At 41.3% G+C, this 27246-nt stretch overlaps 3 protein-coding genes across 3 annotated transcripts; 1 reads left to right on the forward strand and 2 right to left on the reverse strand.

Annotated features, from left to right (window-relative positions):
• Positions 1–2231: 2231 nt before the first annotated feature.
• On the reverse strand, positions 2232–12393 carry LOC105921497 (FAST kinase domain-containing protein 2, mitochondrial). Its single transcript, XM_012857256.3, has 11 exons — positions 11258–12393; positions 11067–11170; positions 9264–9372; positions 8108–8231; positions 7838–7977; positions 7566–7738; positions 5652–5809; positions 5306–5542; positions 5150–5231; positions 2757–2871; positions 2232–2473 (listed from the first exon to the last, which is right to left on the reverse strand). The coding sequence occupies exons 1-11, from the start codon at positions 11894–11896 to the stop codon at positions 2354–2356; spliced, it is 2001 nt and encodes a 666-aa protein (XP_012712710.2). The 5' UTR covers positions 11897–12393; the 3' UTR covers positions 2232–2353.
• Positions 12394–12622: 229 nt separating this feature from the next.
• Positions 12623–16896, forward strand: mdh1b (malate dehydrogenase 1B, NAD (soluble)). Its single transcript, XM_012857259.3, has 10 exons — positions 12623–12662; positions 12791–12903; positions 13387–13521; positions 14364–14506; positions 14580–14748; positions 14817–15159; positions 15242–15383; positions 15906–16081; positions 16179–16318; positions 16851–16896. Exons 1-10 carry the CDS (start codon positions 12641–12643, stop codon positions 16863–16865), a joined length of 1398 nt encoding a protein of 465 aa, XP_012712713.2. The 5' UTR covers positions 12623–12640; the 3' UTR covers positions 16866–16896.
• Positions 16897–17153: 257 nt separating this feature from the next.
• On the reverse strand, positions 17154–26148 carry retreg2 (reticulophagy regulator family member 2). The gene is made up of 9 exons (XM_036127920.1): positions 25823–26148; positions 25290–25393; positions 23701–23731; positions 23376–23505; positions 23194–23278; positions 22035–22172; positions 21825–21922; positions 20543–20678; positions 17154–20472 (listed from the first exon to the last, which is right to left on the reverse strand). The coding sequence occupies exons 1-9, from the start codon at positions 26074–26076 to the stop codon at positions 19721–19723; spliced, it is 1728 nt and encodes a 575-aa protein (XP_035983813.1). The 5' UTR covers positions 26077–26148; the 3' UTR covers positions 17154–19720.
• Positions 26149–27246: the final 1098 nt, after the last annotated feature.

Here is a 27246-nt window from a genome sequence, read left to right on the forward strand (position 1 = left end):
CAAATCAAGATGAAGCCTGGCAATAGACTCCTATTAAAGAAGACTGATTGTTGTTTTTAACTTTAAAGGTGCTTTAACCAAGTGTTCATTTATTAATGCTGTTGCCACTTTTTAAATATGATTTCTGATACTTAGGCTGTGTTTGTTGATTCTGAATTTAAGCTAAACATTTAAGCTAACATGTAAGATAAAAAAAAGTTTTTAAATGTTTGTTCATGGTCTCATTATACAACAGTGATGTTTAAAGACTTCAGAAATACTGTGTGTCAAACTGTAATTCTGTTTTATTGATTTTAGAAATCTGCCCACCAAGATGGACTAAAACTATTTAGTCAATTATGTTTTTTTTTTTCTTTCATATTTTCCATGAACTATATTTAAAACTAGCTTCAACTTGTAGGCTGCAATCACTGAGCTATATTATACACTGGAGTGCTAATCACCGTCTGTTTGAACGAGTCGCTTTGAAGCCACCAGCCGCCATATTGGTACTCCCTATTTCCCCTCAGTAACTAGGGAATATGTGCGCCTACAGCATCGAATAATGAGGATTTTCTCATGTTCAGGGGGGGCTTAAGACTTTTAAAATGTCAAATGCCATATAGTTTAATGTTATGTTCTAAAAATATCAAGTACTGAGAAAGTCATGTGCTGAAATATTTTGCATTTTATTCATTTAAATATATATGTTTAACATTTATAAATATATAAATAATAATATTGTAACAATATTATGTATACAATAACAATGTGTATACATATATATACATATATACATATACACATACTTATATATACATATATATATTAATTTAATATGAATAACATGTAAAATGTTTCAGCACATAATTTCCTAGTAGTTGATAGTGTTAGTACATCCACTGACTGTAGAATTGCCTGTGAAACGTTTTCACACAGTCAGAAAACTGCTTGTTGTTGCAACCAAATCCTATGGGATTCTGTGAGAGTAGGGAATAGCAAGATGGCGGCCAGTGACTTCAGTTTTTCGGCAAAATCAGCACTCCAGTGTATTATGTAGCTCAGTGGCTGCAATCCATGACAGCAAGTCTACCGCAACTTATCTGGACTTCAAGATTCAATCATATTCGCTACTTCCCTATATGTAGGTGAAAGTCACTGATTCATGTGCTTTGAATGTCTTGCAGTACAAGATGAAGGATGCAGAGTCTCAGAATGACTACATAAACACCAAACCCAAAGCCCCTCCGAACCGAAGGAAGAGACGAGGCCTCCAGCATCCCATACCAAAACACTTCTGATGATTCGGACGACACTGGATCACTTTCCTCGACGTCCCTTAACACACTCACTATCTTTTGGAGCTTATAATGAATATAACATTATTGTGAACGGTTTATTTCTTTGTGTATTTTGTTTTTAGAGACTTTGTTTGTGTTGACCTCCATTAAACGTAGCGCTTCCTTACGTGTGCGTCTGGAATAATTGTGCATAATATTAAAAGCAGGTGTCAGGTTTTTCTCGCTTCCTGTTTCGCTCACTGTTGCAGATACATGTGTTGTTGGGAACCCCTAGCTTTGTGGTCGAAACAGAAGGTGGTGCCTCAATGAGGGGACTAAACCACATTTAAAGAGTTCTTTCCCTTTGTAAATCAGTGCAACACCAATGTCGACCGACAGTGACCACAACTCAAAAAAAGCATAAATAAACGAAGTTTACAAGCTGCGACAACTTTTATTGGAAATGTGTGCTTCTTTTTGTTCTGAGAAACTACGTGGAGACTGAAACGAGGTTGATGACGAGCAGAAAAACAAGGAGCTGCAAGCGGTATGAAAATAACAAGCTGCACCATTTCCTGTCTCCCTCCCTTTATTTTTTTTTTCTTTCGTTCTGGGTGCTTTCTTGCAGAGGTCGTAGCTTCAAAGGCGCTCCACCTTTACCGTGCTCACCTTGCAGTTTCTTTGCAAGCGCTCATGCTGGTTTTATCGGTTTCATTTAGTAGCAAGTTCTGTTTCGCAGCTACCGCAAGCTGACAAAATTAGCATAGCGTTTCTGTGAAGCCTTTAAACTGGTTTGGGAGTTAAGCTGGTGACTAAAAACACGTCTAAATCTTTTGTCATTTGATAGGTATCGCCCCGTTTTTCCATAACGACTGAATAAGCGTCACTCAGAAGAAAAGATCAGTTCGGGTAATACTTTTAATGAGCTGTGAAATCCTAAAATTACCCCCAAAAAAGCAACAAAAACAAAAATTCCATTCATTCTTTATTAATATTATTATAAACAAGTTTTCATTTTAACAAACTCTTAATTTGCACAGTAAAATCTGAGCCATGTGTGACTCTTCAGTCCCGTTTTACACAGACTGCAGGGTTTAGGATCCAACGTGTTCGACTTTTGGTTGAGTTTCTGATGCGTCTTCTGGAAATATGAGTCCTCGTATGACATCTGTCCTCTCCTTCTCAGACAAAGACTGTAGATGTTGCTCTGTTACCTTCAGGGAAAGAGCACAAATGTCAGTTTTGCTTCAGCAAACATTGCAACATAGACAGCTACAGCAACCTGGATGAATCTTATTAAAAAAATCACATTCTATGCAGACGATAACAGATATTACCTGAAGAAACAATTTGAATCAACATTACCTTTCATCATATTTAAAGCACAGTGTATTCAATAAATTGATAAAATGGATAAAGCTCCGCATAGAATGAACCCAAGCTGTGACCAAAAGAAAACCAGGAAGATTTATTGGTACAATAAAACAAAAGTCTCACCAAAACCGGAGTGTATCCCAGGATCTTCAGGTGACGAATCTTGACAGCGAGGGGGCCACGAGGGTGGGAGGTACCGAAGCAAAGACTAGAGTTTGGTGTGTAAATGACTGCAATTCTAGAACGTGAAACGGAAAAATATCATTAAATACATGAGTTACCTTAAAAAAAAACTGTAAATAATTGGATTTGGAAACAGAGGGTGTTAAATTAAGGTTAAGATAAAACTATGGCCTTGAAGGAGGAAACATAATGAACACAATATACAATTCTGCAGAAATCTCTTCAGCATGATTTGTTTCATTTTCTTCATTGTTGATATTGTCAGGGTTGTTTGTATTCTAAATTATCGTTGCTGCCAAAATGCTCTAAATCCAAAATATGGCTTGAAATAAACTGACTTTAAACACTACAACTGAGAAATTTAGCTTTTATAGTTTTATGTTTTTGTTTTCATAATGATTGTGCGTTGCCATACGGTTTTCTTGGGGTAATGACTTATCATATAAAGAGCTCTGAAAAAACATTTACCCCTTAGACAGGTTTTCTTCTTTTGCTTTTTTTGGTCAAACATCAAACCAATTTAATCATCCAAAAAAATGTTTTCTTTCTAATACTGACTATACCTGGTCTCACTTGAGAAAGTAATCACTCTTGTTGAATCCTGAAATAACCCTGGTTAAAAGTGGAGTTCACTGATGCAGTCATAAAGTCATGTAAACAGAACCTTTGTGATAACATAAAGTAGGTCAAAAGATCTTAAAAAAGCAACATGCCATGCCCTGGTCTAGAGAAATTATAGAACAGATGAGTTACAAAGACACTAATTTTAAGCTATCTGAAAGTGGCCTTACGTAAAGCGTTGCTACTCTAATAAACCACAGATCACCACAGAGTGGGGAAAAAAATGAAAAGGTGGTTAACCTTCCCAGGAGTGGTAGAAAATACAAAACAATACTCCTAGAGATCATCAGCAACTCGTCCAGGACACAAAAGACAACAAGTAAAGCGATGCAAGCTTTACTGCCTCGATTAAGGTAAGAGTTCAGGATGCAACAGTAAGTAAGAGAGACTGGAAAAAAATGGCCTCCATGGGAGAGCTTAAAGTCATCTGAAAGAAACAGGAAGGCCACTGCAGTAAAAATATTAACATATCACAGGGTTGTTACACCTTTGCATTAGGAATATACGTAAATTTGGAGAGTAATGCATATATTCCTAATATAATACCCCAAACCAAAGCTAATTTAAAAGAACAGGTGCAACAGTTATGTGGATAGGTTAAATGCGCTGCCTTTATTTCAGATCATCCTAAGGATTTTTGGTGTAAAAAGAATAACTATTAGAAAAATACAGGCAGATATTGAGATAAAAAGGGGGAAATACAAACCTGTATGCACAAAAACAAAAGAGGAAATTGAAACTTAACTAAACTCGCTGTAAAGGTAACACAAATGCAACATAATCAAAACATTTCTGCTAAAAATGTGTCAAAGTGCAGATTAAGAGATGGAAATTCAAAAGATTTACAATCTAGTGAGACTGTATTGCATGAACGTCTAGAGACAAAGTTCAAAAATGACTCACTTTTTTGGTAAATGTTTTAGCTGTCATCCCAATCAGCGGAAAATCTCAAAATCTCCATAATTATCAAAAACGCTCATGCTTCCCCCACATTAAAATAATAAACTTCTACCCAACTTTAAAAAGTTTAAAGATACCATATTTCCTTGGTTGTTCAGTTATGGATGAATTATATACAGTCATAAAATAGAACCTTATTGAGAAGTTAATTTATTTTAGAAACTCAATTCACTAAGGGAAACTGATTATATAGATTAATACAGACGGATGACGTTTTAAAGCCTCTACTTCTGTTAGCTTTTTCCTCACCTCCAGGTAATAAAAGAAGAGAACTTAAGTTAATTTTATTGCATCACAGCATTAAAATGCAACATTTTACATGCAGAAAAGGGGTTTAATGAAAAGTATGTTTATTACTGGCTCAAAAGTTGCTTTTTTCAAAAGGTAATTTTAATCTGTATATTCCTGGCAAAACCGTGGAGCTATAACTAAATATCTTTAGGATCAACTTTTATTTTCCCAAGCCTTTATTGAAATACAAAACACCTTCTCTTCAAACTGAAATCTATTTTGGATCTTTAATTTTTCTAAAAAATTTTTAGGCCCCACTTTCCACGTTCCTCTATCACGACATAAAGTTGTACACGAGGGATCCCGGCACGCGTGAATGCCTGGAAACATCCTCGTTTACAGCCTTTTCAGACCAACTTTACCAAATGTGACACAAGCGTTCACAATCATAACCAAAACAAATGAACACCACAAACTGCAGACTTGCAAAAAGACTGAAACCCCCAAGTCGACAGCCTTACCTTTGACTGCTCTCTGCTGGAGAGATGCTGCTTGTTCCCGTCGCGCACGGTTGGCTCGGACGGGGTTTGGTTACAACGGCGTCTGCGAGTGGCAAAGCACACGTGATCAACCAGTTCCTGCCCTCAAACGTCTTGCCTCCGCCACGGCGTGTTTACCTAGGATGTAGAAGTTCTCCACCACCAGCATTTCCTGCAGCGCTGCGTTCGCCTCGTCTGCCAGCGCGCTCTGCAGGCTTTGTGAGAGCCGCGGGTTTACCGGCGGAGCGAGGGGAGCGGGGTCTCCCAGGGCGGATGGGGGGACGGTCAGGGGCTGAGGAAGGGGAGGACGGTCAAGACGGAGACATAGATCCACTCTCTGGAACAAACGCTCCATGCTCTTCGGGTACTTTGTGGCTGAGGAGAAAGGAGTGATTCTAAATTTGAAATGCACAATCCAACTCACGAGCCAAACACAGCGCCGATTTATCGGACAGTGCATGTGTATGGGCTTGTTAATGCGTACATGCCAGCTGCTCCAACGTATTAACACTCAAGAGCTGCTCCAGGATCGGCGCGGGGAAGTGGTTCAGCAGACACAGCCAGGAGACGGCCTTTAGCAACTCCAAAGCGGACATCTTGGGCAGATATGAGATGAGGGCATGGCTGAGACTATCGAGAAACCTAAAGTTATAAAAAAACAGAAAAAAAAAAACATCCATCTTTAGATTAGATTAGATTAGATTGAACTTTATTGTCATTACACAGGTACAGGTACAAGGCAACAAAATGCAGTTTAGGTCTAACCAGAAGTGCAATAGCAGCAAGTTCAGGATAAACAATGGTTCCATAAGTACAGGACATGGATATGTACTGAATAAATATAGAGATGAATACTATTATAGACAGAATTTTACTGATTGATAACTAGTATTGTGAACTAAATTTACAGCTGGATATGTACCTGATATATTAAAGAATTATTTTTGTTCTTTGACAATGTATTTTGGGAAGAACTGGTTAGTTTTAAACTAAGAGCAACATATATGCTCGTGCCTGTTATGTTGCTCACATAAAACTAAGAACAACATGTGTTATTTTGCTATAACTTCTTTTAACTTGTGGTGGGAACCTATGACAATGTGTTGTGGGAAAGACTGATTCTGTATTCCTCATTTTGCTTATATTTGCGCTATTATCTGAGTTTGCAATGTTATTTTGCTTCACACACTGCTGAGATGCTGGGAACGGTTTTTGTTTTGGAAATGGGGCGAACAGATGGGAGAGAGAAGTGGCCACTCTCGCTCCCATTTGATACTTTGTTTATTGGTATAAAAAGGAGGGAACCGCCCTCATTCGTTGAAGTCAGCCGTGGGTTGTGTGGACGCCCGGCCGCGTGGATTGTGCTCTAACCGGACTGAGCGACTTCCCAGTCCTAACCATGGTAAGAGATGGAACATCACGCCTGATTGAAAGCTTGCCAGGCTTTAAGTGCTTGCTACTTTGCGTGTGCTGTTTTGTGTTGCTGTGTTCTGTGGGGAATAATAAATGTGTGCCTTATCTTCTAACAGAAACAGTGTTTGAGTCCTTATTCGTGTTTGCCAATCTCTTCCGAATCTGAATAAAAATTTCATAAAACAGTACCGAATATAATATACAGATGGATATTACTATGAGTAGAGTTTTTACAGATATGTACTATGAATATGTACTATTACTATATGTACAGGTGGCTATTACTATAGGCAGAACTGTGAGCATGATACACAGGTAGCTATTACTATAAAATGAATAAATAAAGTTTAGACAGAAGGTGACAGTTACGGATAAAGCACTTAAACGCTTCGTATTAGGTTTGATAGACCTTTTTAATTTCATCTTCAATGTTTCAACAAGCTCCAAATACAATATGGCAGCTTTGCTCCTTCGTTTTGTTGCTTTTCGTGTGCTTTTGTGCGTTTAGTCTGCTCTCTGCCACCATTCGGCAATCAGCGTCAATAGAGAGGAACTCCTATACACTGCAAAAACGGATCTAAAAATAAGTAAAATGTTGTTAAAGTTAGTGTATTTATTCTTTATTTGGGCAGGTAAATAAGATTATCTGCCAATGGAATGAGTATTTATACCCCTAAAATAAGATAATTAGACATCCTGCACTTTAAATGAGATGATGGAGATGAATTGTTCCTATTTTAAGTGCAAAAATCTTATTCCATTGGCATATATTCTTATTTACCTGCCCAAATAAAGAATAAATACACCAACTTTAAGAACATTTTACTTTTTTTTAGATCCGTTTTTGCAGTGTAAACATAAAAAGTCCTCTCTAAGCTTCCTTTCTCCATTTTTCATCCACCCCAACCTAGTTGAGATGTTGGTTGGCAGTGCAGCAGCACTCTATGGGATTTACCAGAGTAACAGGGCAGGGTTGGTGACTTACTGTTGTCTTTTATGCTGTAGGTCATAGTTAAGAGAGGAGTAAACCTTTAAGACACACAGGAGGTCTTTAAGGGTGAGGGCATCAGGGTCGCTGATCACTTTGTCAGCATAAGCCTCCATCAGGGATGTGGGACAGAACAGAAGCCGCTCAAACACAGACAGGAAGAGGAGCAGCTACAAACAAAGAGGGCAGATTTTTATGAAGCTAAAGATGACTGGCAAATCTTTAAAATGTCACCAAAACACGAGGAGATAAGTGTCCGGTCCCAGCACCTTCTTATTGGTCCAAATGTCGAGCGTGGAAGCAACGTGGTCTGAAGTGGTGGTGAGCAGATCTACGTCTCTGTAGTGAAGGTCCTTACAGGACTGCAGCACGTTGTACAGTCTGTTAAAGGGGATGTCGTGTATGTTTTCTACCAGACAACACAGACGTAGAAAAGAAAGTACAGATCAGACACCATTTAAGCCATCTCCAGCAAGCCCTGTCGGGTTTGTCAATAGCTAAAGTGAGTCGACAGCTTTGTCTTGTGGTCAGGGTGTTACCTCTGATTTTCCCACAGCAAACTTTCAGCAGCGGCTTGGAGTTGAGGCCATTTGTGGCCATGGTGGAGATCATGTGTTGAGCATTGGGGAGGTTGAACTGGTCTGTCATGGATAAAGCCTTTGCCTGAAACACACATGAGGTTCAGAGAATGATACGAGAAATACTGAATTTAGCAGAAAGCATCGAGTAGATTCAAAACTCATTTATAGCCACAAGATCCCACACCTCAGGTATTCAGAACATTGTGATTTTATATTCAAAACTGCATAGCCACGTTATTTTACTTTTTTTTTTTTATATTTTTACGTCAGTAACTCGCTGGTTGCATATAAACCTGGCGTATTAGTTGCTATTTTGTTAGTTTTATGCTTTGTTTTTACCCAATTTGTTAGTAAATAAAGCCGTTGGTGTTTATTTTTAATAACAACGGAGTACGACACTACACATGCGCAGCAGGGGATAAACCAGGAAGCAGCTAACGGTTATTAGCATCTCCCAGTGAAGTAATGGCAACAATGCAGGATGGTTCAAGAACAGCGCTGGGAATACAGTTTGAACGTTGGTGCTCACTACGGAGGAAACTAAGCTGCCAGGAAGTGACTGCAGAGTTTAACGTCGTGAGTAAACGTTCTTATTAATACTGTGATAATAGCGATAGCAATGCTCTTCTTAGCCTCTACAGTCTGAAGTAAAAACATTATAAACAAATCGATTGATTGATTCCTACCTTGGTGCTGTGTCCCTGTTTCCGTTTATGAATGGGAATTTTATTTCTCATGATGTTCTGATATGAGGCTCTTAGAGTTGCTGTAGATTGGTTTATTTAATTAGTAACGGTTGGTCTTTCATCATGCCGAGCGGTTGCTTTACAGCGAGGCATTGCAGAGGGTCAAGCTCGGTTCAGCATTATTATTAATAGTGATTTATTCATTTTTATCTTATTTATTATTATGCTTTCTGATAGTTCCGCGGAACTGCCGGTAGATGGCGGCACGTCTGTTTATATCTGATCATCGCGCCCAGTGCTGGTGTTATTTTTAGGCTCAAAAAGGACTATCAATACACTATCAGGATGGATGCTTGGTGTATATAACCTTATTTTATCATGATCATGACCTGTAAACTAAAAGCGGCCAAAGCAAGACTCCAACTTACCTCTAGTTTCTGGTTGAGCTCCTTTGGGGCATCTCGTCCCAGGAGACGCATCATGGTCTGGAGAGCCAAAACACTTTTAATCTCAGGAAGACGGACTTCAACCACCAGCCTGAAACATAAGAATAATCAATGTAAAAAAAATAAATTAAAAAATATCACCTTTTTTGCCCGCAGCTCTGCAGAGGCTGCAGTTAGAAGGACACCTCTCTTTTTATTTATTAACTCTATCATATTTATTTGAGGACGTGTTAGATCTATTATATTATCCACTAAATTAACCATTTACATTTTTCCCCTCATCCCTGTGGGTTGTTCTGTCTGTTTTGTCTTTATTGGTTACGCTTGGGGGAAGAAAGACACTTGTGAGTGGTCTACGCCACAGCAATTAATGATGTCAACTATGAAAAAGTGAATGGTGAAGTATCAAGGCTGGGCGATAAATCAATTTGATCAGTTAATTTGAATTTTCAACTTACGAGGAAATCATTTGAAAAAAATTTGCCACACCATTCCTTCAGCTTTATTGAAACTTCACACGATATCAGTCCCAAAAGGGGGAATTAGTTTGGTAATGGCATGAAATATCAAATATATGTTTAAGAAAATATCTTGTCAAAATACTCTAAAGAGGAAACTTCTTTACACTAAGATGAGGGACTTTGATTTATTCGTTTATTTATTGCTTTTAAATTAGTTTGAAGTTACACAGATGAAGTGAAGCCTGTTCTTAGACATATGCTCAAAACAAGCTTTTTAGTAATACCACTAGCAGCAAACTATTTATCTTATTGTAATTGCTTACAATGCCAGGGCCTGCAATGTTGTGTTACAAGCATGTTTCTCAGCTAATACTTAGTTGCACTTTGAATTCAGGTTAACTCAAAGACAGAATTATGCAAGTAAACGCATTAGTACCAGGGATAACAAAATATGAATATGCTGTCTCAAAGACTGCGTGGAAAGAATTTTGATAAGTGGACAGACAATACAATGAAGATGGCATCATGTGATAAGTTATGGGCAACGTTGAGCGATAATTCAGACTCCTTTTTAAAATCATGGGGACCTATTTTAGATTTATGACTAAGTAATAGAGTTCGAATGAGGGGAGACACTGCAGGCCAAACTTATTTTGGTCCTCCCCGAATTGTTATCTCAAACCCAAATCATTGTGGGAGTTATGATCAAGAACCTGTGAGTTATTTATTTATTAGGATAAAAACAAAAAAAAGTATTCACACAGGAGGGGTACATGGGAGATTTAAAAGAACTGTCTCAGCATTTGAATTGTTTTCTGTTCCCCTGCAGCGTCTCGCCTCGGACCCGACTGAGGAGGCAAGTTTCGTACGTGAGCGAGGCTCAGGCGATCTGAGTAGGAAAAACTGCGCAGTCCTTTCAAAACGTAAACAAAAAGAAAATATTGTTCTCAAGGGTAATAAAAATACAGACTTTGGATCTGTGACATTTAATGGAATAATTGCCAACATTTCTTTCTCCCAGGTCTTAATGTCGCTCCAAATTACCCGTTTTATCGCACAGAAACACTTTGAATCTAGATACATTGATATTTCAATAAATCGTCCGGCCCCAGTAAACACTGTGCATGTTTTTATGGGTACTTTTTTGTTCTAATCTTTATTTTTTTACATTTATCCCTTTGGCCCGGATAGGTTAAAGTGAAATATGTTTTTACTGTCTGTTATGTTTAAAAGTTGTTGTTTTTTTTTGTTTGTTAGTAATAGCCTTTCACACTTCTTAGCTATTCATAGGCAGATTAAACCTATTGTTGCACAATATCATTACCTCATGCCTTCCTTTAGAGCCGTCACATTCGGACTATCCTTCATCTGGTCCAGAGCAGAGGCCAAGATGGAGAGCGTCTTCTCATCAAACTCGTTCAGTCTCTCCTGTTTGGGAATAAAATACGACTCGGGTCAACAAAAAAACAAAAAGAAATCTCTTTGCGCCGCAGAGGACGGTTTCTGGCTGCTCACCTGGCAGGTCCGCAGGAAGGTCTGGATCACGCGGCTTTGCTGAGGCACCCCCAGGTTGACCATGCTCAACAGAGCGTAAGCGATGTCATTGTTGCGCATGTGCCGGACGGACCTCATCGCCCTATGCAGGAGACTCTCAAATTCGGGATGGTCAAACATCAGGCGCAGCTCGTAGCGCCGCTGGTCGTCCAACATCTTCTTCGTGGAGAACCACATGTGGTTGAGGCAGTTGCTGACCTGCCGGTTTTCCGGCGAGTACCTACTTGTGAGGTCCAACACGTCTGACGGGGAGCCACAGAGGTGCAGGAGTTTCAGGAAAGGGGAACTCCTCTGTCTGTGCACTGAGGGGCTCTGGTCGAGGACGAGGTCAGCAGAAGGCGAATGCTCTGAGGCGAGACGGTCGCTCTCTTTGGGGTCCTCGCCGTGATTCCACATGCAGTAGAACCGCGTCGCAGTGAAAGTCCCAGAGGAGCAGTTATGGTTCAGCCTCCCAGGCCAAAATCGCATGAGGTCATTCCTAGATAGAAGTGCATCACTGACTGATGCTGGCACTGGGAGGCTTGGCCGTTTCCATAGTAACCTGCGGCAGCAAAAGCGCAGCGACCATCTCATCACCTCATTGGTCACCCTGATTGTCATATTTTGGATTTATAATATAATATAATATATAGTCGAGGTTAGTTATCTAAGCTAATTTAAGTTATCTCGTTTGTTCATTCATTTGAATATGATCTGCAAGTCATGGAGATTTTAACATCGAGCAAGGTGACAAACTTGTAAAGACGTCACTTATTTTCATTTTTCGGTCACTAATGCTCTTAAACGGAAACCAGGCACAAGAAGCGGCGGGTTACGACGAAAACAACAAACAATTCGGGGAACAAGGTAAAAAAAAAACTGCTTCCTTTCAGTTATGAAATAAGCGGCTAGCTCTTGTTAGCTGCCCTTTTTAACCGGAACAGAAGACAACATACACAGTTAAACACTACTCTACGGGTCTCGTACTTGCCACACAACGTAGAGTTGAAATGAAAACGTCTTTTAACGACAGTAATATGAACCTAAAAATTAAGCTAAATTTGCCGAGCTGATGTTAGCGTCCACTTTCATGTGCATGTCAGGTGCGTGCACCACTGTATTGTGTCCCCCTAGAAACCTCGGCGTCACTCGGCACGTCAAAAACACTTCAAATCATCTTTTCTGAAAATAATACCAGCTTAAATTAAACATATATATATCTATGCTCTTCTCCCTCACAAGCTGAAATATAAAAAACATTTACGAATATATGTTAAATATATTTTTCTTATGTTTCCTACACGGACTCAAATACGCGTGACAACTCCCCCCAGTTGCCAGGCAACAGACGCGTTCTGCGTAATTATGGCAAAATTTGTGCTGGCTGGTAAATTTCTATTTCTTTTATTTGATTTGCGGCTTTATAAATTCCATAGCTTGCTTTATTATGCGTTGATATGGTCTTTAATGAAAACTGGTATAATAAGAAATGTTTTTAAACGTCCACCTCTACAGGTAAAGCAGATTGTCCTTATTATGCCAAAGCGGAGCTTTTAGCAGACGCTCTGCGACGATCTCTTCCGAGCTTCCGGGTCCATAACATCTCCGTCCTGCCAGACGAATGGAAGGTAGTAAGGAAATGCAGTTTTCAACATGTTATGAGGGTTTAATGTTGCTTTTTAGCAGCGATTTTGTTATAGAAATAGGAAGAGACAAAGTGTGAATATAAATACAGCTTAATTTAAAATGATGTAAGTGAATTTACAGTAAGAAAGCTCACAGAAAGAGGCATGAACGGAATAATGTGCAGACTAAGAAATTCATATAAATCATGCCATTCGTCCACCCATTCAGTATTTGACTTTGGAAATTCATTCTAAAATAAAACTTTTTTTAAATAAATAAATTACAATCAACTCTGCCCTTCATAAACACATTTTTGGTCATGAAATATGTCTTTTTTTCTCTTGATCAATGTTTATTTGTGTCATTCATATCATGCTATAGTTTAATCTTATTCATTTAGCTCTATTTTTTATGTCTTCGTGGTTTCATTCACTCTTGTTCATCTTTCCTTATTTGTCTCCACGCCTTTGCTGATACTTTTACAGGAATGGCTGGAATCCACATGCCAAAGAAATGGCTGGAAGCACGATGAGTCTCCTTTGGTTTGGAGGGAGCTGGTGGAACAAGGAGGCAAAGGGATGCTCTTGGGTGGCTTCAGTGACTTCCTGGACTACTGTCAGGTGAACGCTGTTAGGTTCTCTGGTTAAACATCCCTACTGCATGCCGCAAAGCATCTCGCATTTGACTTTCCGACTTCCACTGCTACTTTAACTGCTTTTGTCCAAGTCTCTCCCAACTGTCCTCGCTTAGACTTTCAGATCTAGTCCAAAACAACTTCATATTTCTGGAGTTGGTGGCCAAAGATCAACAAAATACTATATTTTTTGTGTGTGTGTGACCTCACTTTGTTATACTCAAATATTGTAATTTCTATGCTTGTCAATACATTTTACATTGTCTCTTTGTACAAGTGATCTTGTGAGATTATTTAATGGAGTTATGACATGTTTAAAATTCTTTAATACGTAAACAACCTCATGGTGTCATGACTTATTAAATGTCTATATAGATAAACTGTTGACATTCAGGCTGTAAATTAGAACTAGGTAAGTATCTTTGGATTTGTTTGGTTTTTTAATGCTCAGTGTAATCATAAGTACATTTTACCACTCCCCATTTATTTTTCTGACAATCTTAGTTACAAAAAAAAAAAAAAAAATAGATTCTTCTCTTTAAGGGTGGTTTAAAATTCCCAGGATGTTTTAAGAATGAATTTATTGTTGCTTTATGGCTGATCTCGTGTTTGATCACCAGTGAGATTGGCAGGGTCAGGGTATCTCGAATCATTGGAAGGTGCAGGAAACCCAGATGACTGTCACCAGCAGATGAACTAAAATAAGATAGGATAAGATAAGATAAGATAAGATAAGATAGGCTTTATTAATCTCACATTGGGGAAGAAGGTGTCAAGTAGGACAAGGTCAAGTAGCCAAGGTCAATCCTCGCTGACATTGTCGTTCAGGAATACTATGGCATCACGTCGGACATGTCCACAGACGTGGCGGAGACAATCGCGGCAGAGAATCTGGAGACACGATCAAGCCTCGCTGCTGAAGAGCTCCATCGCCCCAGTCTGACTCGGCCCCTTCATGTATGGATCACTGGGTAGGTTAGGAGGGATGTGTCTAACGGAGGCACCATCTATCTGTTGCTGTTGATATTTCTCCCGTCCTTGCAGTGCTCTCAGCTCAACGTGCCAAATCCTCATCCCGAGCTTGCTGTCCGCTGAGGCGTTTCCCGGAGTTGCAGCTGTTGCCCTCCATCTGCTGGACCTGGAGGGGGACGAAGAGGACATGCAGAGGCTGAAGACGGAGGCCGAAGACCTGGCGCTCGGCGTGCTCCATCAGGTGGGTCCCTTTAACGAGAAACCCACCGAGTAAACCTCAAACTTGAATTGAACAAAGTGAATTCACAGGTGTTGGTTCACACCAATCTGGATGAGGCTTTCCACGAAGCAACCGTCGTCCTGCTGTTGGATGATTTCGCCGAGGACAAAGGGGACGAGACAACCGAGGACCGGAAGAGGAGAGCCATGAGGATGTGTGAGCGCTACAGGGAGTACGGGCGTCTCATCGATGGACGGGCCAGCAGACAGGTGAAGGCGATAGTGTCCGGGGACTCTTTTGTCAACCTGAGATGCTCGCTGCTCGTGGAGAACGCACCCTCCATCCCGAGCCACCAGTTTGTTGCCACGGCATCGCAGCTGGAGAGCGAGGCCAGAGCGGTGGTGGCGGAGAAGATGAACGTGAGGCCCTCAGGTATCCGCTCCAAACGCTTCCGCCCATATTGCCTCTGCATCTCAACGGGGAGGGCCTATCATCATTTGGTCTTCTGCCGCAGATGTCACAGGTGTCATTGTGTGGGGGAACATCAGCGGCAGTTCCGTCATCGACCTGCAGAGGGCGAAGGTTTTCAACTACCGAGGGGCAGTCAGGGGGCCAGCTTCCTTCTCCCAGTCGGTCCTCCAGATTTTACAGGACAGGTTGGTTTGTTTCAGCTACTGACTCATTACACAGAGAGTGAAATTTGCTAGTGTTCCTGTTATTTCTGATGATCGTGGCTCACACGGGTAGCAAAAAAATCCAACTTTTCACCGAATTGGAATATTTAATTGTGCAGGGGACTGTGTACAACCAAGTTAAAGAAAAGTTTAGTGGAAGGTAAACGTAGTGACCATGCTGTGGTTGATTGCCCAGCAATTAGAGAACAAGTGAATGTATAATCTTTTAAATTACCAGAAATTGTTTCCTGGCAAAACAAACAAAAAAATCCCTAAAAAATAAACTTTTAATTGGTTTGATGTTTTGATTTACCATAGATGTCGTTACTGCTCTTGCCATCCAGCTGGGATCCTCTGCATAGCTCATATCTGTTAACTATCCGATTACAAAGCTAACAATCAGCCAGTGCAAACAGTCTCAGCACAATACCTCTGGCCTAGCAACCTGCCCTGAACGGTGAGGTGCAACAAAAGGTAATTTACCCCCCCCCCCCTTCGTTCCAGGAAATGGGTGGACACAGAATTTCAACAACAGGTTCGTCGCCGGCGTGCGCTTGTGGTTTCAAAGGCTGGCCGTGCAGCTGGAATATCGGCCGCCAACGGGATCCTCCGAGTGCTGAAGGCTTGGCACGGTGCCTATGGTCAAGATGAGGCCTTCTCGCTTGGTCTGCTTTGCACAGGTTAGGACCCAGTGCAGAGATCTCATTAGCAAGAAATGAAAACGTGCATCACTTTTTAAAACAAATAAACTGTTACGCTGTGATATTTTGTACTTAGGCTTGTTCAACCTCCCCAACGACGTCCTCCTCTCGGTGCCAGTTACATGTGTGGATGGCAAATGGTCCGTCCTCCTGGACGTCACCGTGGACGGCAAGCTGCAGGAGGATCTCAAGCTCTGCGCAGACGAGCTGCGGCAGGTTGGTCACAGAAATACTGAAAAGATTCAGTATTTCTGCAAAACTACATACTCCTGAATAAGCATCGCCTTAAACAACAGGGACTGTATGCGAACAGCAGATTACAAAAGGCATCAATTGCAACATGAAAGTGTCCAGTTTATTAATAAAACGGACCTATTTTACGTTAACCTAAAGTTTGTTGACTTTTTAAATCTTATTTTCATATCCGCTTGCAAACAGTTGTTGCCATTTGCTTCCTAACTTTATAAGCATGTAGATCAGGGCTATTCAACTGGCAACCCGTGTAGATATTCAATTTCTCTGAGGGATTCATCCCAAAGGTATCAATAAAGAGATTTCATTTTATTCACAACTGCTTTTAAGCATTCACTCTATAGCATTTAGTCTCTTATTCAGAATGCTAGTCTGAAACACTTAAGTGCGACAAGAACGCTTTTAACAGCAGGATTAAATGTCAAGATCTCTTTTTTTCTGTTTTCCATAACGTCCCTAACCCAGCTAATAAAGCGTCTTGTTTTTTCTTTCCCAGGAAAAGGAAATCTGATTTCGAGGAGCCTCTTTGAAAGCAGTGAAAACAAAAAAAAATAGGTTTGATCAATTCCATCCTCCAGTCTCGCTTTGTTTCAGTTTGTCCTTTTATTCTCGTCCTTTTCACATGAGCTTTATTTTTTTTAATTTTATTTTAACATGTTTAACATCAACAAATCTGCTTTGCTAAAATTGTCCACAGCAGGTTTATTTTTTCTTCTTATGTCTAGACATAAAAGATCAAACTGAGAACTTTGTGGAAAAAATGAAAAAATTAGAAAATATATCTTCTCTCTCTCAGAACTGTGGTTTGTTAAACGTCTGTTTTTATAGTATTTAAGCATAAAACATGACTCCCGAACACATTTGTTTTTGTTAATGTCACACTTTACCAACCCATTTCTATGTACAGATGATAACTTTTAAACATTACACTTTTATTCCCATCATTAGTAACAAAATATCAAACAGACTGAACCTCTTTTCGCCTGAAGCGTTCAATGGTTTGTGTTTTTTTTTTCTTCCTTTCCATCACAAGTTGTGCAGTACTTTGTCTGTAGACAAGGAGAACTTAAACAGAGTGCTGTTTTTACATGCAGAAAATACACTTTCCAACTTTTTTTTTCTTCTTCTTCTTCCCATTTCTACACTATTAACAACTGGGGGATAAACAGATCAGAGGTTAGTAGAAATACGATACACTACGACTGGTCAGGAAATGGATACATGTTCTGCAGTGTTTGCATTCGCTTTGTATAAACCTGAGAGTCGGATGCTGAGTGGTTTATAAAAGCAGAGATTTTAAAAGCCAATTGTAAATTAATTGTTCAACCTTTTTTTTTTTTTTTCTTTCGGGCGGGGGAGGGAGGGAAGCCCACATCTCCCATTAAACAAAACAGTCGTACATGCGTGACGCACCGCAGGCATGAACAGTAAAGAACATGGGGAAATATACATACTCCAGCAACAGCTATACACATGTAGGGCCTATCATTATATATATTTATATTTTTTTCGAGTTCAGGAGAAAATTCAGTCACAAATGGACCAATTGTGCACAAATGACAAAAAATAAATAAATAACTAGAATTGATCCCATCCTTCTTCCGTCCCACCTTGCATGAAAGTCACTTGTGTGCATCATTTCTTTATTATTAACATCCAATAACGTCAAAAAGCTGCGATTTTTTTTTTTCAGGCAACAACTCAATAAAAAGTGTTTTTGCTTTATTAATCTAAAACGTAGAGGTTCAGTAAGGGACTCGTGTACTTTTCCTACAATTTACACCCGGATGTACATTGTGTCATTAAAACACCTATATACAATCATTATGGTAGCCAAAAAGGATAAAAAATAAACTTTTCAGTCACCCTCTTAAAAGGTTTCTCTTTTACCAGCTGGTGATTAATTTAAATAATTTATAGCATATATTAATAGTTATACATCTAAGTCCTTCTGGTGAACTTCTTGGACAGATCCAGCCGGGGGAGCTGGGGCGTTATTACTGTAACCAGGCTGCCGGGCTTCATCGGGCCTGTCAGAACCCAGATTCTGATCACCGCCTCGTAATCCTTCATTCAGGTTTTGCTTCAGACATCAGGAGGAAAAGGAAAAAAAATACACAATGTTCTACTGTACCAACAGGGGCGTGTGAAGGGGACAGATTTGTGCTCGGCTGGTTGTGGTCAGAGGTTTAAATTCAGCCATATTGGGCATCAGTGCCGTTCGTTTTAGCCATTTCTATCAGGGGGGGCATGACTTCCAAACAAATAACCGTAATTTGGGGATTTCCTAGGGGTCTAAACTTCATTTATAGACTAAAAAAAATATAATATCTGGGGAAATGTTTCATGGAGAGCTTTTCGGCGGGATCGACAAAACTTTTGGCACAACTCTGACCTAGAATGTTACCAGAAAACGCAGAGTCGGCACACAGAGCAAACTTTATAATTTAGTCCACGCGTGTTCGTCCAGGCCGCTCCTGAAGTTTAGCGTCTACGTCTGGATCATCGTTCTGTTATAAGCAGCATGATGGTGCGTGGTGGCGGCAGCATCACGCTGTGTGGTAACACTGTCAGCAGCGTAATGAAATAATGAACGCAGGGCTAACACGGTGCTTCCAAACGCAGATGACACTGGCTAAAGACTTGTGAGCTTCTCTTAAAATTATGATCCAATGGATTAGAGAAAAAAAATCTACAAACAATGTGTATAAAATATAAAAATATCATTCCATGCCGAAAACAAAAAAAAAAGAGGCTGAAACGAATCCCGGAACTGTGATAATTTCCCATGATGAGTAAACCTCTGACTGGCACTGTGAAGATTAAAAAAAAAAAAAAAAAAAGGAAATATTTAAGAAGTTCCACTTTAACTATAAATTGCTGGTTGGCCATGAGTTTCTTTTCTTTTTTTTTTTTTTTGCATCATTTCCTACCTGGAAGAACAGAGCATTACCGACCGGAGCTAATTTACTGTAACCACCAACATTTAATTAGATTACAGGACGCTGAAAGTAATAGAGTGAGTTTTGACTTTCTATGAATAAAGCTGTAAACACATTGTAGCAGGTAGCTCCTAATGAAAGACCCCCAATAATATGCCTCCTTAAAAAAAAAAAAAAAAAAAGGTACAGTAAAGCCTTGTTTCACTGAATGCCGCCTGATGAATTAGGAACAATTCAGAAACCAAATCTGAGAAGAATCTTGAAATGTTAAAGCAGAGTAACCCCCCCCATCCCCACCCCCCATCCAACACTATGAAACTCCTGGATTAATGCGTTTTATATAGATATATAGGGGTATGTATGGATATGATGGAGGTTTAACATACAAATAAAACAAAAGCAGATGGAAGGTGGGGACCAGGGGCTATAACTGTGGTTGTTGAGGCGCGTCTGGAGCCGCCCCCTCCTCCCCGTCCCCCTCCTCTCTGTCCAGACCCTCATCCGCCTGCTCCAGTTCACTTTGGTCCAAAAGCTCAAAGTCCTCTTCCTCCGTTGGAACTAGAGTGTCGTCCGGGTGCTCGTCGCCGGCGCCGCTTCCTGCCGCGGCCCCCTCCTCCTCCTCCTCCTCCTCCAGGTCCCTGTCGGGATCCAGCGCTAGCACCGCGGTGTCGGCCGTGTCGGTGGACGGGGTGGGCGAATCCAGGGCGCCTGGTAAGGTCTCCGTGGGGAGGAAGTCGGCCAGGGAGGGCTCCTCGCCGGAGCGCAGCAGCGCCGACAGAGTGTTCTGCACGACGGCGGAGATGGCCGTGCTCACTATCTCCTCGCTCAACGCCTCCAGGGAGCGCTGCGTGCCCTGGCTCACCGCCTCCGCCTGCGCCTCCTCCCTGGCGGCCGGGGCAGACGCGGCGGCGGCTCCTTCTCCCCCGGGCGGCTGGCCGTGTCCGTTGAAATGCGTGTTGACGAAGTGCAGCGGCGACGCCAGGTGCTGGATGAGCAGGGTGGCGGGGCTCAGCGGCTCCTTCTCCGCCTGGGCTCCGTCGCCCTGGCTCGCCCCTCGCAGGGGGAAGTGAAGCAGGCCGTGCTCCAGGGAGGGGAACTCCTCGACGGAGGGAAACTCGGGGAGATCCCGGTGAAAGGCCTCGTCCGGGTCGGCGTGGAAGCTCTGCTGGTCCGGCTCTGGAACAGAAGCGCCGCGAGAACGTTAGCCAGCCGGCAGAGATCTACGCGCGCCGCTCTGACGACGTACCTTCAGAGAAGTCGGCCAGCTGAGGCGTGGTGGCTCTGGACACGGGGAACCCTCCGCTCTCCAATATGGACGCCTCCTCGTCCGACAGCTCGGAGTCTGTGATGGCCATGGCCAGAGCCGTAGTCTTTACATCCACCTGATGGTGACACAGATGCATCAGACTTACACACGGCCCATAAACTAATCAGATATACGGCTTTTTTTTTCAAATCATAAAACTCTTACATGGACACTGAGGGGCTGGCGCCTGTTTTATTAATCCTAAAGGGAAATTAAATGTGACTATCAGATATATCATATTGGTACGTCCCTAGTTGTAACTCATTTTATGACGTTTTTCTTTTTATGAAGAACCCTACGTGGCACAACATACTAAACTTTTCTAAATCTGAACGAGGTTTCTTTTTCCACAAAGACCAAGCAGGCTTTTTTTTACTTCAGACAAATTTTACTTTGTAGGAAACGGGACAAAAATGTATCTTTTATATTCCGGGCTTAGAGGGAAAGAGCCAATCAAACGTGAAGAGAGCTTTTCTGCCTTCAATTGGCTCTGGCACCATTTATGCTGTAGGTGGGAGCAGAAAAAGAAACTGGTAGAAAATAAATAAATAATTAAGAGCTTCACCTTTTTAATGAAAAACAGACACCAGCTTAAGATTTCTAGCTTCACGTGGGAACAAAATAGTTGCAATCTACAGCGGGTCAGGTGTTTTCTAGGGATGCTGACCCACTGCATAGAGTCCAAGTCTAACTTACAGCTTTTACTTTTCTTTTTAAAACGACTAAACTCAAGTCCATGTTGGATTACTTTCTGATTTCACGTCCCCCAGCAGGAACCGTGATCACGTTCGGCTAATCTTAAGGAAACTCTTTGGTTTGCAGGAGCACTATATTGATGCTAAATTCACCCTTCCTCCTCCAAAAGCCAGGACAAAAACACACCTATTGACTTTTTATTTTGTACAGATAGGTGCCTAGAAATAAACTTCTCTGAACCAGATCTAGAAACAATCCAATGAAACATAATGTTTTCTTAAATCTTCCAGTTGCGCTGCGGGAATGCGACGGCGCCTGGAAAAATAAGCGCCGCAGCCCCGAGTTTTCATTCCATTAGCACAATGCATCATAGAGGCGAGTGCTGACCTCAGCATGCAATATATCCAAGCTGCACCTCTTCTGCCTCCTTTAGCGGCCCCACTATTTAAAGCAACACACACACACACACACACACACACACACACGGACGTGTACTCTCAGTACACTTCTGGCTCGCGGTCCGTACCGTTGGAGCAAAACAGGACAATTCCTCCTCCTCTTCCTCGCTCTCGCTTTCCGTTTCGGCTCTGGGCTCGTCCCCCTCCTCCACCTCCTTTTTTACCTCTGCGCAAAAAGATTTAGACACACGAATAGACAAACATGAGGCAGGTCTTATCAGAAACAGGGAGAAAAATAAAAGAGTTAAGCTGTGACAAAGAGCACAGACAGCACTCACTCCTCTTGTCGTGCTTGCGGTGCTCGGTGTCGCCCTTCATGCTGTAGTCCAGCTTCATCAGGATGGGCTCCAGGCCGGTGTACATCCTCTGGATCAGCTCGTGATACACCACCAAGGGCCACAGCAGCACGCTTAGGGCTGAAAATATGCAAGCGTACAGAAAGAGTGGACGGCTTCATTAAAAAAAAAAAAAAAAGAAAAAAAAAAAGGCTAAAACAAACAGGCCAAAAGCCCGCGGCGCCCTCTGGTAAAACCGAGCAAACAGCGTTAAAGTAAACAGCTCTTTTATAGCAGCAACAATAGAATTAGAAATTATTATTACTGGTGTGCATTTATTCAGTCGGGATTAACTTAGCGCAATAAGATATAACAGTTTTTAGAGAGTATAGTGATCGATTATGAGCTTTTTAAAGCAGGTAACAAGGTTGGAGCATACAAGGATCTTTGCTTATTTCACTTTGCACAACCTGCTTAGATCAGCCAGATTTTCTCCCCAAGTTTCCTATAGCATCGAAGTTTGGGGAGTGAGGTGCTGCTGGGTCGTATGTGTCGGATCGTTATGCCGCCAAAGGCCCACTGATGACAGAGGTCTCTGGCAGAAGCCATCAGATATCGCTTAAAAATGTTCACTGCGCCAAACGTTTCCACATACGCGCCTTTCGATTTGGGCCACGCCCCCTTTTTTGAAGCATTTGACGGCATGTTGTCTTTGTTCTCCCCCTCGTTAAGAGAACCGGCTCTGCGTCACGTCGTATTTATACCACAGGGTGGAAACAAGGAGCCTGATGACAAATTAAAGTTTCCAGACACTCAGACTCATTTTTTTTTTTTTAAAGGAATTGCAAGAGCTAACAATAAATGTAGCACTGGTCATTTTGTTAAGCATAATCATTTCTTAAACGTTCCCGTTATAAAAAAAAAGAAAAAAAAAAAAAGAAGAAGTAATTTCAGAGATTCTGACACATCTTTATATAACGTTTACAATAACGTGATGCAATCAGCGCTTTTAACGCGCCCCTGTCTGCATAATGTTTGAATCCCAGCGTCTTTGTTGACAGGAGCCCGTCAGTGCCGCGTTTACTCGTTTTCCAGCGTTTGTCCCGACACCCAGACGCCTCAACGGCGTCTCTGCGTGCCGTTCAGACCCAAAATGACTCACCTATGATGTATGAAATCATGATTCCTGGCACATAGTGTCCAACCAGCGCGAGCGCAAAGCAGCCGCTGCACATCATCATGCAGAACTGGGGGAGCAGAAAGCAGAGGTCATAGCCAACGTGTTATTAGCATTTCTTAAAAATAAGAAAAAATGGTTTGAGTCGATTTCGTGTCGGCGCGTACCCGTCCGTGGTTCCTGCGTTTGTACTGCAGCGTCTCCTGCAGATACAGGCAGCAGGTCAGGTAGCTCTCGGCGAGGTGGTGGCTGAGCTCAGGCACGCTGAGCAGGTGATGCTCCGAACTCAGAGTCGGGCTTTATTAGGAGAAAAAAGGGAAGAAATCCGCATCAGCATGCACAGCTAAAATGTAGGCGTGCTGATTGGACAGAACGGACGGGTAAAAGTCTTCCACAGATGCTTTTATGATAAACATTTTATTTCTCTAAAGAAAAAAAAAAAAAAAAGAAGTGAATAAAAACGCTTTGAAAATAGATTTATTTTAAGCAGACCTTTGCAAAGGTTCGGCCTCAGCATGTTGGACTGTAGGAGGAAAGAAGAAACATACAAAATGAATTATCAGAGAGCGAGCAGTATTTGCATTTTAAAGTTAGTTAAAAGCCTATTTTTAATTTAATTTTATAGGAAATCAAGACGTCAAAATATCACAGACATGGATTTTTATAAAGTCTCTCTTTAGCTGTTGCAGTTAATATGATTCACGGTTTGACAACTCATTAAGTGTTTAATCGCATATAATATTAATAAATTAATTTACATAAGATTTTAAATTAAAAAAAAGACAGAAAAAAAATATTTAAACAAAATAAAAGCTATTATAAAACAAGTCAAATTGTGTAAACAAGGAGAAAATTCTGTTGCATAAACCAAACTTAACTGAACGGAATGAACAAATCTGAAAAACTAAATAAAATGTTTTTTTTTGAAGATGCAAATTATCAACTATATTAAAATAAAACAAAAATACAGATAAACTTGACAGGAGCATCACAGCGTTTTAAGAGACGGCTCATTTACTTGACCGATGATCAGCAAGTCAAACACTGAGACGTATTTTTTCCCCTTTTCGACAAATGCAGCAGAGAATTCCTAGAAAAGGCGCCGCCCAACAGCGTGCACTTTGTTGGGTAAAATAAATAAATAAACAGGCAAACAGGTTAGTTACACTCCTTCCCTTTCTGTTGGAATCAAACGCCGCCGTCTTACCTAAAGAGCCTAAATATTAAAGTCCTTAAATCAGAATCCAAGGACCTTGTATTGACTCATACATATATTTATGTATAAACATCCTGGTGACGCAGCAGAGCCACAATGCTGGTCGCAACCAAAGCGGAGGCGTTTAACATGAACGCTGCCACTGTTTCTGTCCTGTGTCGACTTGTCGTGCACATTGTGGATTCAGCGTCGATCTATATCAGACTTCCAGTATCCTGTAGTGGACAGGAAGAGCTTTATCCGTGCTTTTTGCTAACATATTTCTCAGATTCGTGCATAAGGAAACGATGCGACTACGGCGAACTGCGAGCAGGAACAGCTGAAAGGGAAATCTTCTCAGATGATACATGTCCTTTCATTTAGGATTGTTCATTTAACGAAAATCGGGTCTCATTTAACTAACGTGTTTACTTTGCAAAACAGTATTGAAATATCCGTCGCTGTTCTTAAGCGAATAAAACAACCATTACAAGTGAATTGACTGCAAGAAGGGAAATAAAAAGATACATTTTCTAATTAAATAAGTGAATGTGTCCTTGATTTGAGCTTAAATGATACGATTTTTTTTTGCACTCGTCTCCATCGTCTCATTCCAACCGCAAATATCTTAATTTAGGGGTCAAAATACCCATCCTGCTGGTGAATAATCCTATTTATCTGCTCAAATCATGGACAAAACACCTTCATTTAAATAACATTTTACTTCCTTCCGGTTCCCTTTTTTTTTTTTTTTTTTTTTGCAGTGCAGCTATATTATGGGCTTGCGGTCAAAGCCGGATCGCTTTTGCCTACCAAATGCTGCACCCAAGCAGCCCCCCTATGGCAAACGCGGCGCCGCGCGCATCCACATCACGTGCAAGCTCACCTGTGATGATGGGCAACTTGGGCTTCCACCTCTCCAGCAGCATCAGGCCCAGCAGGGACACGCTCAGCAGGAACAGGGGCCGCAGGGAGGTGGACGACAGGAGCCTGTGGGTGCCAAAAAAAAAAAAAAAAAAAAAACACAGAGATCCGGCTGGCATTAGAACCTGCTGATGCATTCACGGCCCCCCGGTGCTTGCTGCTATCTGACAGCCGGGTTGACACCTCAGCAGCGCCACGAGAAATGCCTGTTTAAAACTCCAGCAGGTGCTCGGGCTGAAAATAACTGGCTGTTTATTTGCCCATCGGCGTATTTCGCCCCCCCTCCCCTCCAAGCAGGGAGCACGGTCCTAGCTTCCCGTGCTAGCTGTGTTTAAATCACAAGCTAGGTTAGCATCAGGCTAAAAGACGTGGGATTAGCTAACTTCACTTGACGTTTATTCGCGCTGGCATCCGCTTAAACGCTGCTTTTATTAATTGCTAAAAAAGTGTTAATATATAAATGAATAAATAAAATAACAGCGAGCGGTCGGTTACCAGAATAAAGTGTTGAGCGTCAGGGCGGCTGAGATGCTGTACAGCGGCCTCTCCCACACCAGCAGCCGCTGCACCCACAGCAGCAGCGGCTCGTACTGCGATAGCCAAGCCTGGAGACGCTCCCGCAGGCGGTCGAGCTCCGGGTTCCCGTCCCCGCACGTCTGCTCCGAGGCCCCGGAGGGGAAGAGGTCCTCCAGGCCGACCGAGGAGGAGGGCACCAGGGGGCGTTTTGTGGCCTCCTCTCCGCTTGCCATGTTCCCAACACTTTTGTTGTGTTGTTTTGGCGATCACGGGGTATATGGAAGGACCTCGGTCAAGGCCGCGCGTTCAAGGGGCGGCCGCAGCTTCCGGCTGGCGCTTTCAGATTAAAAGTCATTAAAAAAAAAGTTCCTTCTGCGGACCAAGAGGACGAGCTAAATGCTTACGATACAAATTCAAGAGTCAAACAATAAATAAATAAATTAAAAATATGAAAAAAATTATATATTAATTTTTTTATTAGTTTATTTATTTGTTTATTTTTTAACCCAGCCTATAAAGTCCCGCGAGGGATCGCCAGTCCATCACTGGACAGCACAGAGACTAACAGGACAAACAACCATGGACACACTCACACCTAAAGTTATCTAGTCCTGTTTTTGGACTATGGGAGGAACCCAGATTACTGAGTGAAAGAATGGCGTGCCAGGTCGGGATTTGAACCACTGAGCTATATTATACACTGGAGTGCTAATGTCGCTTTGAAGCCACCAGCCGCTATATTGGTACTCCCTATTTTCCCCCAGTAACCAGGGAATATATGCGCTACAGCATCTAGTAACGAGGATTTTCTCATGTTCAGGGGGGGCTTAAAATTTTTAAAATGTCAAATGCCATATACTTTTATGTTATGTTCCAAAATTATCATGTACTGAGAAAGTCATGTGCTGAAATATTTTGCATTTTATTTACTTATAAAATGCAATATATATATATATATATATATATATATATATATATATATATATATATATATATATATATATATATATAAATAAAACATTTATAAATATAAAAATATACATATATTTACATATATGTATACATATATACATATGCGCATACATATATATTTAATACGAATAACATGTAAAATACTTCAGCATATAATTTCCTAGTTGTTGCTACTGTTAGTACATCCACTGACTGTAGAATTACCAGTGAAACCTTTTCACACAGCCAGAAAACTGCTTGTTGTTGCAACCAAATGCTATGGGATTCTGTGAGAGTAGGGAGTAGCAAGATGGCTGCCAGTGACTTCAGTTTTTCGGCAAAATCAGAACTCCAGTGTATAATATAGCTCAGTGATTTGAACCCGGTACTATGGGGTTCCATTTGTGCCAAAAATATGTTCACGTGTAAGGCTACGATGTTATCTTTGTTTT

Source organism: Fundulus heteroclitus, chromosome 24 (genome assembly GCF_011125445.2).
Source record: "Fundulus heteroclitus isolate FHET01 chromosome 24, MU-UCD_Fhet_4.1, whole genome shotgun sequence".
NCBI classification, from domain to species: Eukaryota; Metazoa; Chordata; class Actinopteri; order Cyprinodontiformes; family Fundulidae; genus Fundulus; species Fundulus heteroclitus.

Bases quoted from the DNA above. Each gene is read 5' to 3' on its own strand.
- mdh1b (XM_012857259.3), top strand. From the start codon at position 12,641: ATGGCAAAATTTGTGCTGGCTG. The intron at 12,663-12,790 runs GTAAATTTCTAT...CCACCTCTACAG, and splicing joins GGCAAAATTTGTGCTGGCTG to GTAAAGCAGATTGTCCTTAT. The intron at 15,384-15,905 runs GTTGGTTTGTTT...CCTTCGTTCCAG, and splicing joins CTCCAGATTTTACAGGACAG to GAAATGGGTGGACACAGAAT.
- retreg2 (XM_036127920.1), bottom strand. From the start codon at position 26,076: ATGGCAAGCGGAGAGGAGGCCACAAAACGCCCCCTGGTGCCCTCCTCC. The intron at 23,506-23,700 runs GTCTGCTTAAAA...CTCCTAATAAAG, and splicing joins GAGGCCGAACCTTTGCAAAG to CCCGACTCTGAGTTCGGAGC. The intron at 22,173-23,193 runs GTGAGTCATTTT...GCATATTTTCAG, and splicing joins CATGATTTCATACATCATAG to CCCTAAGCGTGCTGCTGTGG.
- LOC105921497 (XM_012857256.3), bottom strand. From the start codon at position 11,896: ATGACAATCAGGGTGACCAATGAGGTGATGAGATGGTCGCTGCGCTTT. The intron at 7,978-8,107 runs GTAACACCCTGA...GTTGTCTGGTAG, and splicing joins TTGCTGTGGGAAAATCAGAG to AAAACATACACGACATCCCC. The intron at 2,474-2,756 runs GTGAGACTTTTG...CTTTCCCTGAAG, and splicing joins TGGGATACACTCCGGTTTTG to GTAACAGAGCAACATCTACA.